Source organism: Rutilus rutilus (assembly GCF_951802725.1).
Source record: "Rutilus rutilus genome assembly, chromosome: 22".
In the NCBI taxonomy this organism is placed as follows: domain Eukaryota; kingdom Metazoa; phylum Chordata; class Actinopteri; order Cypriniformes; family Leuciscidae; genus Rutilus; species Rutilus rutilus.
Genome location: NC_140227.1, coordinates 18,589,198 through 18,603,334, shown reverse-complemented (window position 1 = coordinate 18,603,334; position 14,137 = coordinate 18,589,198). Strand labels below are relative to the sequence as shown.

The 14,137-nt window shown below is 38.6% G+C and overlaps 1 protein-coding gene across 1 annotated transcript in view; it reads left to right on the top strand.

The window, feature by feature from the left end:
• The first annotated feature begins 770 nt into the window (after window positions 1-770).
• The window catches only part of mapkapk2a (MAPK activated protein kinase 2a), a 43,067-nt gene continuing 29,700 nt past the window's right edge, over window positions 771-14,137 (top strand). The window contains exon 1 of the mRNA XM_084395286.1: window positions 771-1,455. Within this exon, the coding sequence (XP_084251412.1) occupies window positions 1,237-1,455 (219 nt within the window). The 5' untranslated portion in view covers window positions 771-1,236. The remainder of the gene's footprint in view (window positions 1,456-14,137) is intronic.

The following is a 14,137-nucleotide window of genomic DNA, read 5'->3' as shown; positions in this document are numbered from 1 at the left end:
GAGACTTTTTCCTTTTTCTTTTTGTAGCTTACATATTATTTTAACATATAGCGATTAGGCCTAACAGGATAATAACAAATTATGCGACCTTCATTCGAATGCTGCCTACCTATAGGCTACATTTGTAAATGAAAACAGGCGCTCATTTATCGCCACATATGCCTATTGTTGTAGGCCTATCCTATAACCCACAGAAATACAGTCTAAAAGTCAAAACTTTATTGGCATGTTCGGGCATTTACAAAACATATAGGCAAAGTAAAATAATATACAGAACGTTAACTAGGTAAAGAGAGAGCTACATGAAATGAAGGCGGGGAACATAAAGCAATTACATAACAATAGTATAACCAATAATACTGATAGGCCTACTACTAATAATATACAAATATAAAAAAATAATAAAAAAACGAAGAAGAAGAAAAAAAAAGAAAGAAAAAAACGACCAGTGAATGTATTTAAAGGCGTTAGGATGGGATATATTGGGCTTCTTGTAGGGCTATATTATTTTATGTCCTTACATAATCTTTTAACATTTATTCATGACAAACTTCATTCGAATGCTGTCAACAAAGGCATAGCCTACTATAGCAACATCGCGCGCAATTGCATCAGTGCAGGACAGAGCATATATTTATAGTCGATAGTTTAATATTTAATATTCACAATTTCACATATATTATAATTTCATATTTAAAATGCACTTCCAGTGTACCGGCATTTTCAGACGGTGGTGGCTCCTTTAAGAAATCAGGCATTCCGAACTCCGCCATGACGTCAGAGCAGTAAGACGCTGGCTGGCCGAAAGTCGCGAAAGGCCAGTGCGCTTCTCGCAGAAGACTAGTGTTAGAGCGCATGTTATTACCGACTTTTTAACTCTACATTTGTGTTTTTAATTCGTTCGGCGGCTCTTTCAAATAGCCGGTGACATTTCGAAGTCTTTTAACCTTGAAGTGAGTTTATGTAAGTCGCCTTTTAACTATCTGAGCCCTGAATTGGTGGGTTGACCAACGACATGGATATTAGCTAGCTTAGCTAACGTTAGTCACCAAGAAACCGAAATAACGGCGCGTCAGAGGGTTTGTGTCAGTTTTTTTGCTTTTAAACATAGTTTATGTTCCTGGAGTCGAGCTCTCTGAGGCAAATCTTCGCCTTGGGTGTTGCCAAAGAAGGACTGAAGTTCGGGAGAAGTAGCTAACGTTAGTTGTTTAAGTAAAGGAAGAAAAGAGGTGGGAAATGTTGACTAACGCCAACAGTCCGCCGAAGTTTCCAAACCAGCAACAGCAGCAACAACAGAATCCAGCCCAATTCATGTTGGGTAAAGCCTCACTTCAGATTAAGAAAAATGCCATAATCGACGACTACAAGGTCACAAGTCAGGTCCTGGGACTGGGCATCAATGGCAGGGTTCTGGAGATCTTTCACAAGAGGAGTGGGGAAAAGTATGCTTTAAAGGTAAGATTGAGACGTTTATAAATCTGCTGTTTAACCTTATGAACATGTTTAGGGGTTTATAGTTTTTTTGGCTGCTTTTTAATAAGTAAAACACACGTCAGAATTATTCTTTAGCTGTTTAAAACACCATCTGTCCACTCTCTCGTGTTCATTAAACCTAAAACCAGTGTTTTATTCTTCATTTGGAGTGTTTGTCTTTGTGTGTTATGTTTAAGGGATTTAAAAGTAATCAGGTAAGCTTTCTACAGGTGTTCTTCCAGGGTACACAGTGATTTGGGATTTAGTTAATCATTCATTTTAAGAGCACAATGGAAATTAGAAAGCCATCTGTTTTATTAAGAACCAGGTGGCAGGTTCCTGTTCCAGCTGGCCTTTGATATTAACGACTGTATTGGGCAGAATGGCTTGGAGGAGAGGGCAGAGAATGTATTTGTTGAGTATTTATTTCATTTAGATTGACGCAAATCCACTCCTAGTTACGCAAAAACAGGAAGGTGGATCTGGTTTTGGTCTGTTGATTGTGGAATGGGTGTGTCAGTTCACGCAGTAGTATGTTGATGAAGTTGGCAGGTGACATTTTTTTTTTTGTGTGTTTATTTTTTCGGTTGTTTGTAGTGGTGACCTGTGTTTGGTTGACTTAGATTGAGTTATTTAGTCCCACATGTTCTCCTAGTAGTAACCTAACTGCTTGCATACTAAAACTTATCAGGTATCATTTAGGGTACATGTGTTTGGGCATGTGGTTAAAATTGTCAGGTTGGAGCCGTAGCCTTGTGGTCAGTGCTCTGAAATATGGTCCTGTAATGCTTTGGGCAACCTGAGAGGTCCTTTCCACTTTTTCATCCCATTGCCTACAGTCCGATAAAATGTAGGCAAAATTACACACCCACACACACCCACACATACATACATACATACATACATACACATATATATATTTACATGTTTACATATATTTACATGCATATTAAAATGAAAAAATTATTTAGCAGACATTTTTATTTATTTATTAAGGGTCAATATTTCCCACCTTGGAATAGATTTTCAGGGATAGCCTATATTTTACCTTTTTGTGTGCATTTTTTGTAATAATTCAAAAACACAGTGTGTTATCTCATTAATGTCACTTAAATTCAATTAATTCATTAACATAAATTATGTTTAAACAGTTATGGCTGTTAATTATAAAATCAACATCAAATTCAAAAGTTGTTTTAACAATGCACAGTAGCCTTAGCCTATATCATTACACAAAAAGTATTTTGCTTTAATACATGGCCCATCTCTAATTGTAGCTATAGCTCTGTATTGTTGTTACCTTACCCTTGATTTCAGCTCACCACAACCTCACATCATGATAAAACATACTTCCATATTTCCATTATATTAGTCTTATGTGAAGTCTTAACAGTAGAACTGTGATGACTGCTGCTTCTTTCAAAGTGATTGTATTTTGTATTTTATTTGTACTTAGACCTAGGGCTGCTCGATTATAGCAAAAGTCATAATCATGATTCTTTTTTTGGTCAATATTGAAATCATGATTATTTAACATGATTATTAGTGGGTGATAAAAGTCTTATTTCACAAAATTAGTAATTTAAAATATCAGTGAAAGTTCACAATAATCAATATTTCAGCAAAAACTAATTAAATAGGATAACTGATATAAGAAAAGGGCCCTTAAAATAATTACAAACAAAATGGACAAATAAATATAATTAAAAAAATACAAATTAAATAAAGTTTTTCAGGAAGATGTAGGGTACTAATAGTGGCATAATATATTGAAGATCAAAATGAAAAAAATCAATCAATTCATAATTAAAATAAGTCTTACTGTACACTTTAAATATAGGCCTAGATTAATCCTTATTAAAGCTACTCAAGTTATTCAGTCATGATCAGTGAGTGATTGTCCTTTGTCATTTGTTGTTTATCATTAATGACAGACTGCAGCAGGTTTATTAGGCATCTGTCACTTTAAGAGCTAATGCACGGATCCAATATACTGGTACACGTGTTTGCTGTGTATGTTTACTTAAGACATAGGACCCACTGTGTTTACATGAATACTCTCCAAAAAGGCATTTTGACTTTTTTGTGTGTACTTACTTGCTTATCCACGTTTGGCTCTGGGCACAGAAAGAAGGGTGAACAGTCTCTTTTGCGGCTTAATGCGCTAATAACAGTGCTTAATATCAAACACGTCCCGCAGTTTAGCAACAGTAGGCGTTTTACAACACTCGCTAATTTGGCTGATTTGGATGTTAAGTTTGGGCTTTTAGGGAGGAATGAAAGCACGTCGCTGTGAATAAAAGGAAGGTACGCTAGTATGTTTTACCTCGATTATCTTGTTTTCAAATCGAAAATTAATTATGATTAATCACAACAGCCCTACTTAGACCCATTCGTTTTTGAGTTAAAAGGCAGTCAACAAGACTTCGGGCAAAAATGTATGCCTCAAAGGTTAAAACAATCCACTTCTGTGGTTGGCCTCTTCCCACTCACTGTCTGTGCTGCTATAGCAGCAGAGTAGAAATGTGGAGGTGTTCATTCACCCCTTTCTAACATTTATTTGGCTGAGGTCTTTTTTTTTTTTTTTTTATGCCTCCCCAAAATGTTGCTGTGATCATAATCACAAAGTAAGATCCAGCATTTGCTTTTTGCTTCAGCTTGGTGGGATAGGGTGATTATATGTTGAAGGAAAGCCCTGTTGATCTTCCAGGGCCACTGATGATGTCAGCACCCTGGCTGGCTTTCTGTCATCGTGCTGAATGATCTCTGTGCTCTCCGGTGACAGATCTGGCTCAGCCCCACATTCATCACCACACACGGCCTGGCTATTTGTAGCTGCAAAGGACCATTGCATACTTGTGGGAGGCAGGAAAAGAGTGGGGGACTGTGAAGCATGAGATTGCTGCTGATGGCAGTTTGGAGCGTGGAGTTTGGAGTTTATGATCTGAGTTATGGACACAGTCACAGATATTCACCCTTCATTGTGAATTTAGTGTTTGTGTGTCAGGTTGCTTTTGAACTGTATGTTTGGGGAAAATTGAGTCATAGCTGACTTGCCTATTAGTAAAATAAGTTTGACCCGAGGAGCTGTCCAGTCCACTACTGAGCACAATTTTGTTAACAGTGCATTTCCTTGTGTTTGAGAAATTGGCTTTTTTTTTTTTCTGCACTCGTGCTTGTGACCCAGTTTACCTGAAAATGAAAGCAATTCCTGATGTCAAATACCTAAATGTTCAGCTTGATCCACAGGTATCATCATTTTGTGTAATTTGATACACGAGGAAGAAAAGAACGGTCTTGTTTTCAAGCCAAGGAATAATTCGCTTTGAGGACTCACTGTGATGTTTAATTCATGAATGTGCAGGTTTAAACTTGTGAAGTATCTATAAAGTCTGCTTTCAAAGCCAGTTGCACTTCTGTTCTAAAGGCAAAATTCTTTCGATGTTCTGTCGGGAGACATGTTTGCAACAAAAGCCTTTCAACATGCTTCTTTTTTATTCTTTTTTTTTTATGCTAAACCCATTCTATGTGTTTATTAGCATGTTGTGTGCAAATACCAACACATCTTAAGTGAACTGACTGACATGGAGTTCCAAGATTTTTCAGAGATAAACAGAACAAATCACTTCTGATGTTTTTCTTCAACAAATTGTATTCCTCTTTGATCCCTGCATCATACATACAAGCCTAGGGTGCAACCTCTGATATATTTTGCTGATTAAGCTGAGGATTAAATGCCACATGGTGCCTGATCTCAGGTGCTTTTATTTTTCCTGTCCGTGGGATCAGTAACAGTCTGAGGTTCATTTGAGGATCTCCTATAACTGTCTCTCTTAATCAGATTGATATAATATCACTGTCGAATATCGATAGCTCAGATTCAGAAAGTAGCTTTCGTTGTGTTATGTTGCCTGTTTCAGAATAGTAAAATTATGATTTGCAGTTTGTTTGTGGTTTTGATGAGATAGGCTATAAATTATTTCAGGGATAGTGTGCATGCTGTTTTTAAACACAATTGTTAGTAATACAGGGTTTTTCCTGGGTCAAAATTGGTCTTCGGTGGTGGCTGACCGACATGGTCATCCACACACAGCAAAGAGTACTCTAGTACCCACATGATCCGCAAGCCCAATATTGACAATAAATGTTAAATTTAAAATAAATACAAAGAAACAGTTTGTGATTTTTTTTCTTAAAGAAAAGAAAGTAATTAAATGAACAAATATGAAAATAAAACAAAACATAGACTTAACTGTATAAATTATACATTGATACTCATTAAAGCTAAAGTTATCAGTGAAGAGCAGTGAGTGATTTTCTCTTTGCATTTTGTTGTCTTATTAGGGATAGTTCTCCTAAAAATTCGAATTATCATAATTTACTCTCTCAAGTTGTTTTAAACTCGAATAAGTTTCTTTCTTCTGTTGAAAATAAAAGTTATTTGGAAGATTGTTGGTAACCAAACAGTTGATGTACCCCAGTGACTTCCATAGTATCTCCTATGAAAGTCAATGGGGATCAGCTACTGTTTGGATAGCCACATTCTTCAAAATATTAATATTAGAAAAATATTAGAAAATATTAGAAGGAAATTAATAGAGGATTGGAACGAACAACATTAGAGTGCATTAATGATGAGATCATTTTTATTTTTGGGTGAACTATCCGTTTAAGGACAAGTGGCAGCGTGTTTACTATAACTACTGTCTCTTTAAGAGTTGCGCGCGACGCGTCTAATATACACGCATTTGACAAGCAGATTTTCTCTCAATTTTCTCAAGTTTGCTTTCACTTTAGACATAACCGACTTTGTTTATATAAACCTTGTGTGTATTTAACAGTATAAGCACAATAAGACTCGAAAGATAACTTAGTCCAGTATCCAGGCGCTGGTAGACAGGCTTTTAGTGCATGTGAGCTTCACAGCACACGTCAGAACAGCGCATCAGCACACGAATTAAATGTTTAACCGACAAGGCATTAAAGCACATGCAAGTTATGAACTGCAGTGTCCCGTTCCGCTGTGTTAACATTTATGTGAACATATGGCGCGTTGTTTAGTATGTTGGGAGGCGCCAGAACAGATATAATGCACGATTCTACGATATTTCTTCAAAAGCAGATCGTGGAGACATTTTAATCGTCCACGATCAAAAATCGTCATATCGCACACCCCTAAAAAACCACTTCAAACTGGATAGATTTTTTTTTTTTTTTGCGTTTATTTTAAAGTTATGTCAGCTGCATGTGCGGAATGCTTGTCACAAGCTGTAAGAGAAGATAAGGCAACTTTTTTTGACTGCAATTCACACCCAGCGCTAATTCAGCAAAAATATTCTCCGAATGCACCACGTGAAACATGGATTCGGTCTTCCGACCTTTAGGATCAGTTGATTTTGATGCGAGGGAGAGAGCAAAGACAGAACTGAAGACGGAGAGTGCGCGCGCGGGGGTGGGGTGCTGTGATCGTTCTCTCCATCACTCCGTCAGTAGCCTGCTTCACTCGCAAAACCCAATTACTGATCAAATAAGGCTTTGGCGGGACAAAAAATCGTTTTGGCGGCCGCCCAAAAATTTTCAATGTAGGAAAAACCCTGTAATATCAAAGCAGCCTTTGGTTTAAGTGAGCGGTATTTGTGAAGAACACCCAAACACTAAAGACAACAGGTGCAGTATGCCCTGAGATCCTACCAGATTTGTTTTATTATTAGTATTAAAAAAAAAGATCAAACATTTATATGAGTTAACCCAAAGTCCATCCTGTGTCAGCCTGATTTGGGATGTGTGCCTGATTTTGAAGGAAATTCTGCATGGATGTTAGACCTAGTCTGTAGAATAGATTATAGCTAGCTTAGACAAAATTTTATATGATGTGAAGACCAAGTATGGTAACTCATAATTTGTTCTCTGCATTTAACCCATCCAAGTTAGTACACACACATTAGGAGCTGTGAGTAGACTGCAAACCGTGCAACCTTTGGGGTACAAGTCTCTAACCATTAGGTAGGGCTGGGCGATTTACGCGTGAGATTAGCCGCGTTTCCACTGTCGGGCCAGGGCCGGGCCGTGCTAGTGCGTGCCAGGGCCAGTCGCGTTTCCACTGTCACTTCCGGGGCTTGATCGGGGCTTACTCGGGGCCAACGGCCAGGATTTCTGGCCCGTCGAATACCTTGGGCCAAAAAGGGCCAGCTCGGGCTAGAGGAGTGGTTACCAACAGAGGAAGAGTTTACCGTTGGGAGACGGCAGCGCCGGATGATTCTGTCAGCATTAAAGACTTAAAAATAAAATAATTTAAATCGCGTTCATGTTTGAATGCCTTCTGTTTGTGATGCAAAAGACTATGCGCGCTAGCCGTTACCATAGTAAACATAGTAAACGCTTGAAGATACGCATAGTAAAAAAAAAACATAGCGAACGCTTGAAGAAATCAGACCAATCTTAAAGGCTATCACAGTCATGTTTTTCACAGCCTACGTCTCGTCTCTTTAAACCGGACTATAAAAAATAAAGTAACTTTTTTTTTCGGGAGCTTCCTCTGTTTCTCTGACTGAAAATATCTGTATGGGAGTCGAGAGAGTGCTAAAGCTCCTCAGGTCGTATGGCATATATTTGTAGAAATTATAATTTTTTCGAAATGCGATGTAATGTCCTGTAACTAAGTTACCAGATAAAGAAACAGACGCGACTGAAAAAGTAAGTGTGTCCTCTTTCTTTTGTGAAATAGACCTAACGGTAATTTATTTCTGAGTGACTAATGTGCAATTTTTACATAAATTAATTCATTATGATCAATGTATCACTTTTTATTGTAAACCTGTGGTAAAACATCGATGCTTGGGTTTTAAATATTCAAGTAGCTGCTAAACAAACAAACAAACAAAAAAAGCTAGCAAACGGCCGCTTTTATTGTGTTTGTTTTCAACGCTGTTTCCAGTGATTGCTGATTAGTTTTCTGATAAAACTTCCATTTGTTGGTGAAATGATGGGTTATCGGCAGCGATTATTAATGCGATATGGCTCAGCTTGTCAGTTAACTACGGCTCTTCGCCCAGCCCTACCATTAGGCCACAAATTGTTAATCTCAAGTAAAAAATATAAAGCATTTCATTATGGCTGCCCCCTAATAGTTGACTAAACAACTAAATCCAAAATGTGGGAACATTTCTAGAGATTAAAGTGTGTCTGTGAAAAGGTGACGTGCAACCTCAAACTTGACTCATCATGCCTAACGCTACCTACAGTGGGTACGGAAAGTATTCAGACCCCCTTAAATTTTTCACTCTTTGTTATATTGCAGCCATTTGCTAAAATCATTTAAGTTCATTTTTTTCCTCCTTGCAGATCCTCTCCAGTTCTGTCAGGTTGGATGGTAAACGTTGGTGGACAGCCATTTTCAGGTCTCTCCAGAGATGCTCAATTGGGTTTAAGTCAGGGCTCTGGCTGGGCCATTCAAGAACAGTCACGGAGTTGTTGTGAAGCCACTCCTTCGTTATTTTAGCTGTGTGCTTAGGGTCATTGTCTTGTTGGAAGGTGAACCTTCGGCCCAGTCTGAGGTCCAGAGCACTCTGGAGAAGGTTTTCGTCCAGGATATCCCTGTACTTGGCCGCATTCATCTTTCCCTCGATTGCAACCAGTCGTCCTGTCCCTGCAGCTGAAAAACACCCCCACAGCATGATGCTGCCACCACCATGCTTCACTGTTGAGACTGTATTGGACAGGTGATGAGCAGTGCCTGGTTTTCTCCACACATACCGCTTAGAATTAAGGCCAAAAAGTTCTATCTTGGTCTCATCAGACCAGAGAATCTTATTTATCACCATCTTGGAGTCCTTCAGGTGTGCTTTCATGTGTCTTGCACTGAGGAGAGGCTTCCGTCGGGCCACTCTGCCATAAAGCCCCGACTGGTGGATGGCTGCAGTGATGGTTGACTTACTACAACTTTCTCCCATCTCCCGACTGCATCTCTGGAGCTCAGCCACAGTGATCTTTGGGTTCTTCTTTACCTCTCTCACCAAGGCTCTTCTCCCCCGATAGCTCAGTTTGGCCGGACGGCCAGCTCTAGGAAGGGTTCTGGTCGTCCCAAACGTCTTCCATTTAAGGATTATGGAGGCCACTGTGCTCTTAGGAACCTTAAGTGCAGCAGAATTTTTTTGTAACCTTGGCCAGATCTGTGCCTTGCCACAATTCTGTCTCTGAGCTCTTCAGGCAGTTCCTTTGACCTCATGATTCTCATTTGGTCTGACATGCACTGTGAGCTGTAAGGTCTTATATAGACAGGTGTGTGGCTTTCCTAATCAAGTTCAATCAGTATAATCAAACACAGCTGGACTCAAATGAAGGTGTAGAACCATCTCAAGGATGATCAGAAGAAATGGACAGCACCTCAGTTAAAGACCTATATGAGACCTAGTCTCATAAATGAAACGAAACTCAGCATAGCCTACTTGCCTCACAGACCTGAGAAATATACAGTGAGGAAAATAAGTATTTGAACACCCTGCTATTTTGCAAGTTCTCCCACTTAGAAATCATGGAGGGGTCTGAAATTGTCATCGTAGGTGCATGTCCACTGTGAGAGACATAATCTAAAAAAAAAAAATCCAGAAATCACAATGTATGATTTTTTAACTATTTATTTGTATGATACAGCTGCAAATAAGTATTTGAACACCTGAGAAAATCAATGTTAATATTTGGTACAGTAGCCTTTGTTTGCAATTACAGAGGTCAAACATTTCCTGTAGTTTTTGACCAGGTTTGCACACACTGCAGGAGGGATTTTGGCCCACTCCTCCACACAGATCTTCTCTAGATCAGTCAGGTTTCTGGGCTGTCGCTGAGAAACACGGAGTTTGAGCTCCCTCCAAAGATTCTCTATTGGGTTTAGGTCTGGGGACTGGCTAGGCCACGCCAGAACCTTGATATGCTTCTTACAGAGCCACTCCTTGGTTATCCTGGCTGTGTGCTTCGGGTCATTGTCATGTTGGAAGACCCAGCCTCGACCCATCTTCAATGCTCTAACTGAGGGAAGGAGGTTGTTCCCCAAAATCTCGCAATACATGGCCCCGGTCATCCTCTCCTTAATACAGTGCAGTCGCCCTGTCCCATGTGCAGAAAAACACCCCCAAAGCATGATGCTACCACCCCCATGCTTCACAGTAGGGATGGTGTTCTTGGGATGGTACTCATCATTCTTCTTCCTCCAAACACGTTTAGTGGAATTATGACCAAAAAGTTCTATTTTGGTCTCATCTGACCACATGACTTTCTCCCATGACTCCTCTGGATCATCCAAATGGTCATTGACATGTGCTGGTTTAAGCAGGGGAAGCTTCCGTGCCATGCATGATTTCAAACCATGACGTCTTAGTGTATTACCAACAGTAACCTTGGAAACGGTGGTCCCAGCTCTTTTCAGGTCATTGACCAGCTCCTCCCGTGTAGTTCTGGGCTGATTTCTCACCTTTCTTAGGATCATTGAGACCCCACGAGGTGAGATCTTGCATGGAGCCCCAGTCCGAGGGAGATTGACAGTCATGTTTAGCTTCTTCCATTTTCTAATGATTGCTCCAACGGTGAACCTTTTTTCACCAAGCTGCTTGGCAATTTCCCCGTAGCCCTTTCCAGCCTTGTGGAGGTGTACAATTTTGTCTCTAGTGTCTTTGGACAGCTCTTTGGTCTTGGCCATGTTAGTAGTTGGATTCTTACTGATTGTATGGGGTGGACAGGTGTCTTTATGCAGCTAACGACCTCAAACAGGTGCATCTAATTTAGGATAATAAATAGAGTGGAGGTGGACATTTTAAAGGCAGACTAACAGGTCTTTGAGGGTCAGAATTCTAGCTGATAGACAGGTGTTCAAATACTTATTTGCAGCTGTATCATACAAATAAATAGTTAAAAAATCATATATTGTGATTTCTGGATTTTTTTTTTTAGATTATGTCTCTCACAGTGGACATGCACCTACGATGACAATTTCAGACCCCTCCATGATTTCCAAGTAGGAGAACTTGCAAAATAGCAGGGTGTTCAAATACTTATTTTCCTCACTGTATCTATTATCTACAGAACGCTTGAAATCATATTTTTAAACAGAACAATTCAAAACGAAAGAAAACTATATCAGAAATGTGCATTTCTCTCTGGCGCGTTCACTACTGCGAAGATCGCGAGTCATCGTCAACTTCATCTTTGCAGCCGACACAGAAAACACTTGTTCATTAATAAACAATTAAAATGTCTCCTTGCAATATTTGACATATTCATAATCATTACTTTTGCGGTTCATTGTGACAGCTTTTAGTCGCTTTATTGGCAGCGCCACCCTTACATGTTACATGAACGGGTCGCCACTGCATCAGCACCGAAAACGGGGGAGCATTTGGTAGACCTGTTCAAGTAGAAGATGTACTTTTTTTTTTTTTATTCCTTTTTTTTTTTTTTTTACTCCTAAGGACTGAAGTTTGAAGTCTGAACTTAAATAAAATGTGGCACTGGCATATCATTTATTCTCCAAGTGAAATAATTTGCCTATTTTTCAGGGGTGAATGTCTGTCTACATTTGTAAAATTATACATTTATGGTAGAATCAAATGTTGTTTTGTTTGTCTTGTGTATTGCCTTATCTACAACACATGAGTGTAATACGGTAAAGGTAGTACAGGCGAGAGACTTGGATTTCTCTTCAGTAAAATTAAAGTGTAAATATATCAGGGGGAAAATGTGTATATATATCGGTATCGGACAAATTTAGTTTGAAAATATCGGCATATCGAATATCGGCCAAAATGCAATATCGTGCATCCCTAGTAGCCATATAGACCTTATGTAGCCTCGCCCCTTTTCAGCAAGTAAGATCTTGTGGATTTATGAATGAACCACTCGTTCATTCATCTTTTTTGATTTGTTGAACTGCTCGTTTAAAATTTTTCCCAGTCTAAAATTATGACGTGCTTCAAACATTACAATGCTCATGATAACTTTCGTTAACTCTACACTAAGTAAATCCACTTCACCAGCTAATTACTCTTTGACAGCGATGCCATATAAATGACAGTACTCAAGATGGAAGTTCAAACACAAAATTCTAAAGATGGCTAGATGCTTGTTTCTCTGCCGCAAAAGGTTTATAGAGTTTTTTTTAATCCAAGACTTACTGTAGCTTACTGTATTTATAAGGTATAGTTCACGCTAAAATTTAAAATCTGTCATGTACTCACCCTCACGTCGCTTTAAACCTATAAGGTTTTCGTTCCTCTTCTAAACACAAATGAATGTTTTTTTTGTGAAACCTGAGAGATTTCTGGATTTGTGTCCCTCTATTTAAAGTCTCTTCCCCCAAAACTTAAAAGATCCAGAAAAAAGTTCATAAAGGCATCATAAAAATAATAAATCAAGCAGTTAATCCAAGTCTTCTGAAGAGACGAGCTCTTAATATGATGAACATATTTGCAACGCTCATAGTAAACACGGACGTTCATATGTATGTGTGTGATGCACGAGAACAACATGAGAGTGAGTAAATGAAAACCAAATAAAAATTTTGGGATTTGCGAACCCTTTAAAGTGTTGGAATAGTCATTTTGACATGCAAACGCGCTGGAGCGGCACTCCTCGAAGTGAAAAAACAAACAACATTTAAATCACTTTTTTAGTTTTAGCACTATAATGATTCAAAGCATTTTAGATGGTTTATTCTTATCATGTAAGTGCATTAATAGAGGCAGAGACAGGACATAGTGAGCACCGGGAGTCGGGAGAGCGCGAGTGTACTGTGTGTGAGAAAAGAAAAAGAAATGTTAGAATTTCAGTGACATTACTACATTACACAGCCTAACTACTGTAATGTTGAATATTATGTATAATAATACAGTGGGGGAATATTTGCGGGTCCTGATAATGCCAAATGTCTGATTTTACCAGTAAAAAAGGGCCTACATTATTTTAAATAATGTAGTCCGTGACAGAGCATGCAAGCATGTGTCTAACATTATTCTGTACAGCTTCAGAATTATGAATATTTCTATTCTGGTGTCACCTTTGTCCTGTGCATTGTAGTGTAATCCCATTTCTCAAATCGGGTTGTTTTATTTAGTAGTATTGTAGGTCTGTTAACCTTAGGCACTTTATTTAAAAAAAAAAAAAAAAAAAGTACTGCTGTACTTTCTGCATGTCTTGATTGACAGATTTTTCCTTAATCAGTGGTAAGCGTTTAATTCTTAAAATATACCTACCTTTTCCGTTTTGCCTGACTTGCGATTTTGTTTTCGGAATTGTCGTTGTGTTTTCTGAGTTGTTGTTTTGTTTTTAGCCATTGTGTTTATAATCTGATTTGTTATTTGTTATGCACTTCTTGGCCGCTGTACATTATCCTAGCTGTGTTCTATCATTTGTCTAGGCCATGCCCTCTGAGCAATAGGACAAAGGTTTCTCTGTTGCATCAACATGCCCTGAATCTTATTTCTAAAATTGAACAAGAAAGATCAGTTTATGGTTCAAAAAGAAATGCTAGTGACCTTAAAGTTATCATATCTTGCAATTATGTAACTATGTTTGAATTAATCTTAAATTTTCCTCCCTCTTGAGTGGCTTTTTTTTTTTCAGTTTCATAATTTCCCGCAGTGTCACTATTAAAGTGTTGAACATTCAGTGGTTTCCAATT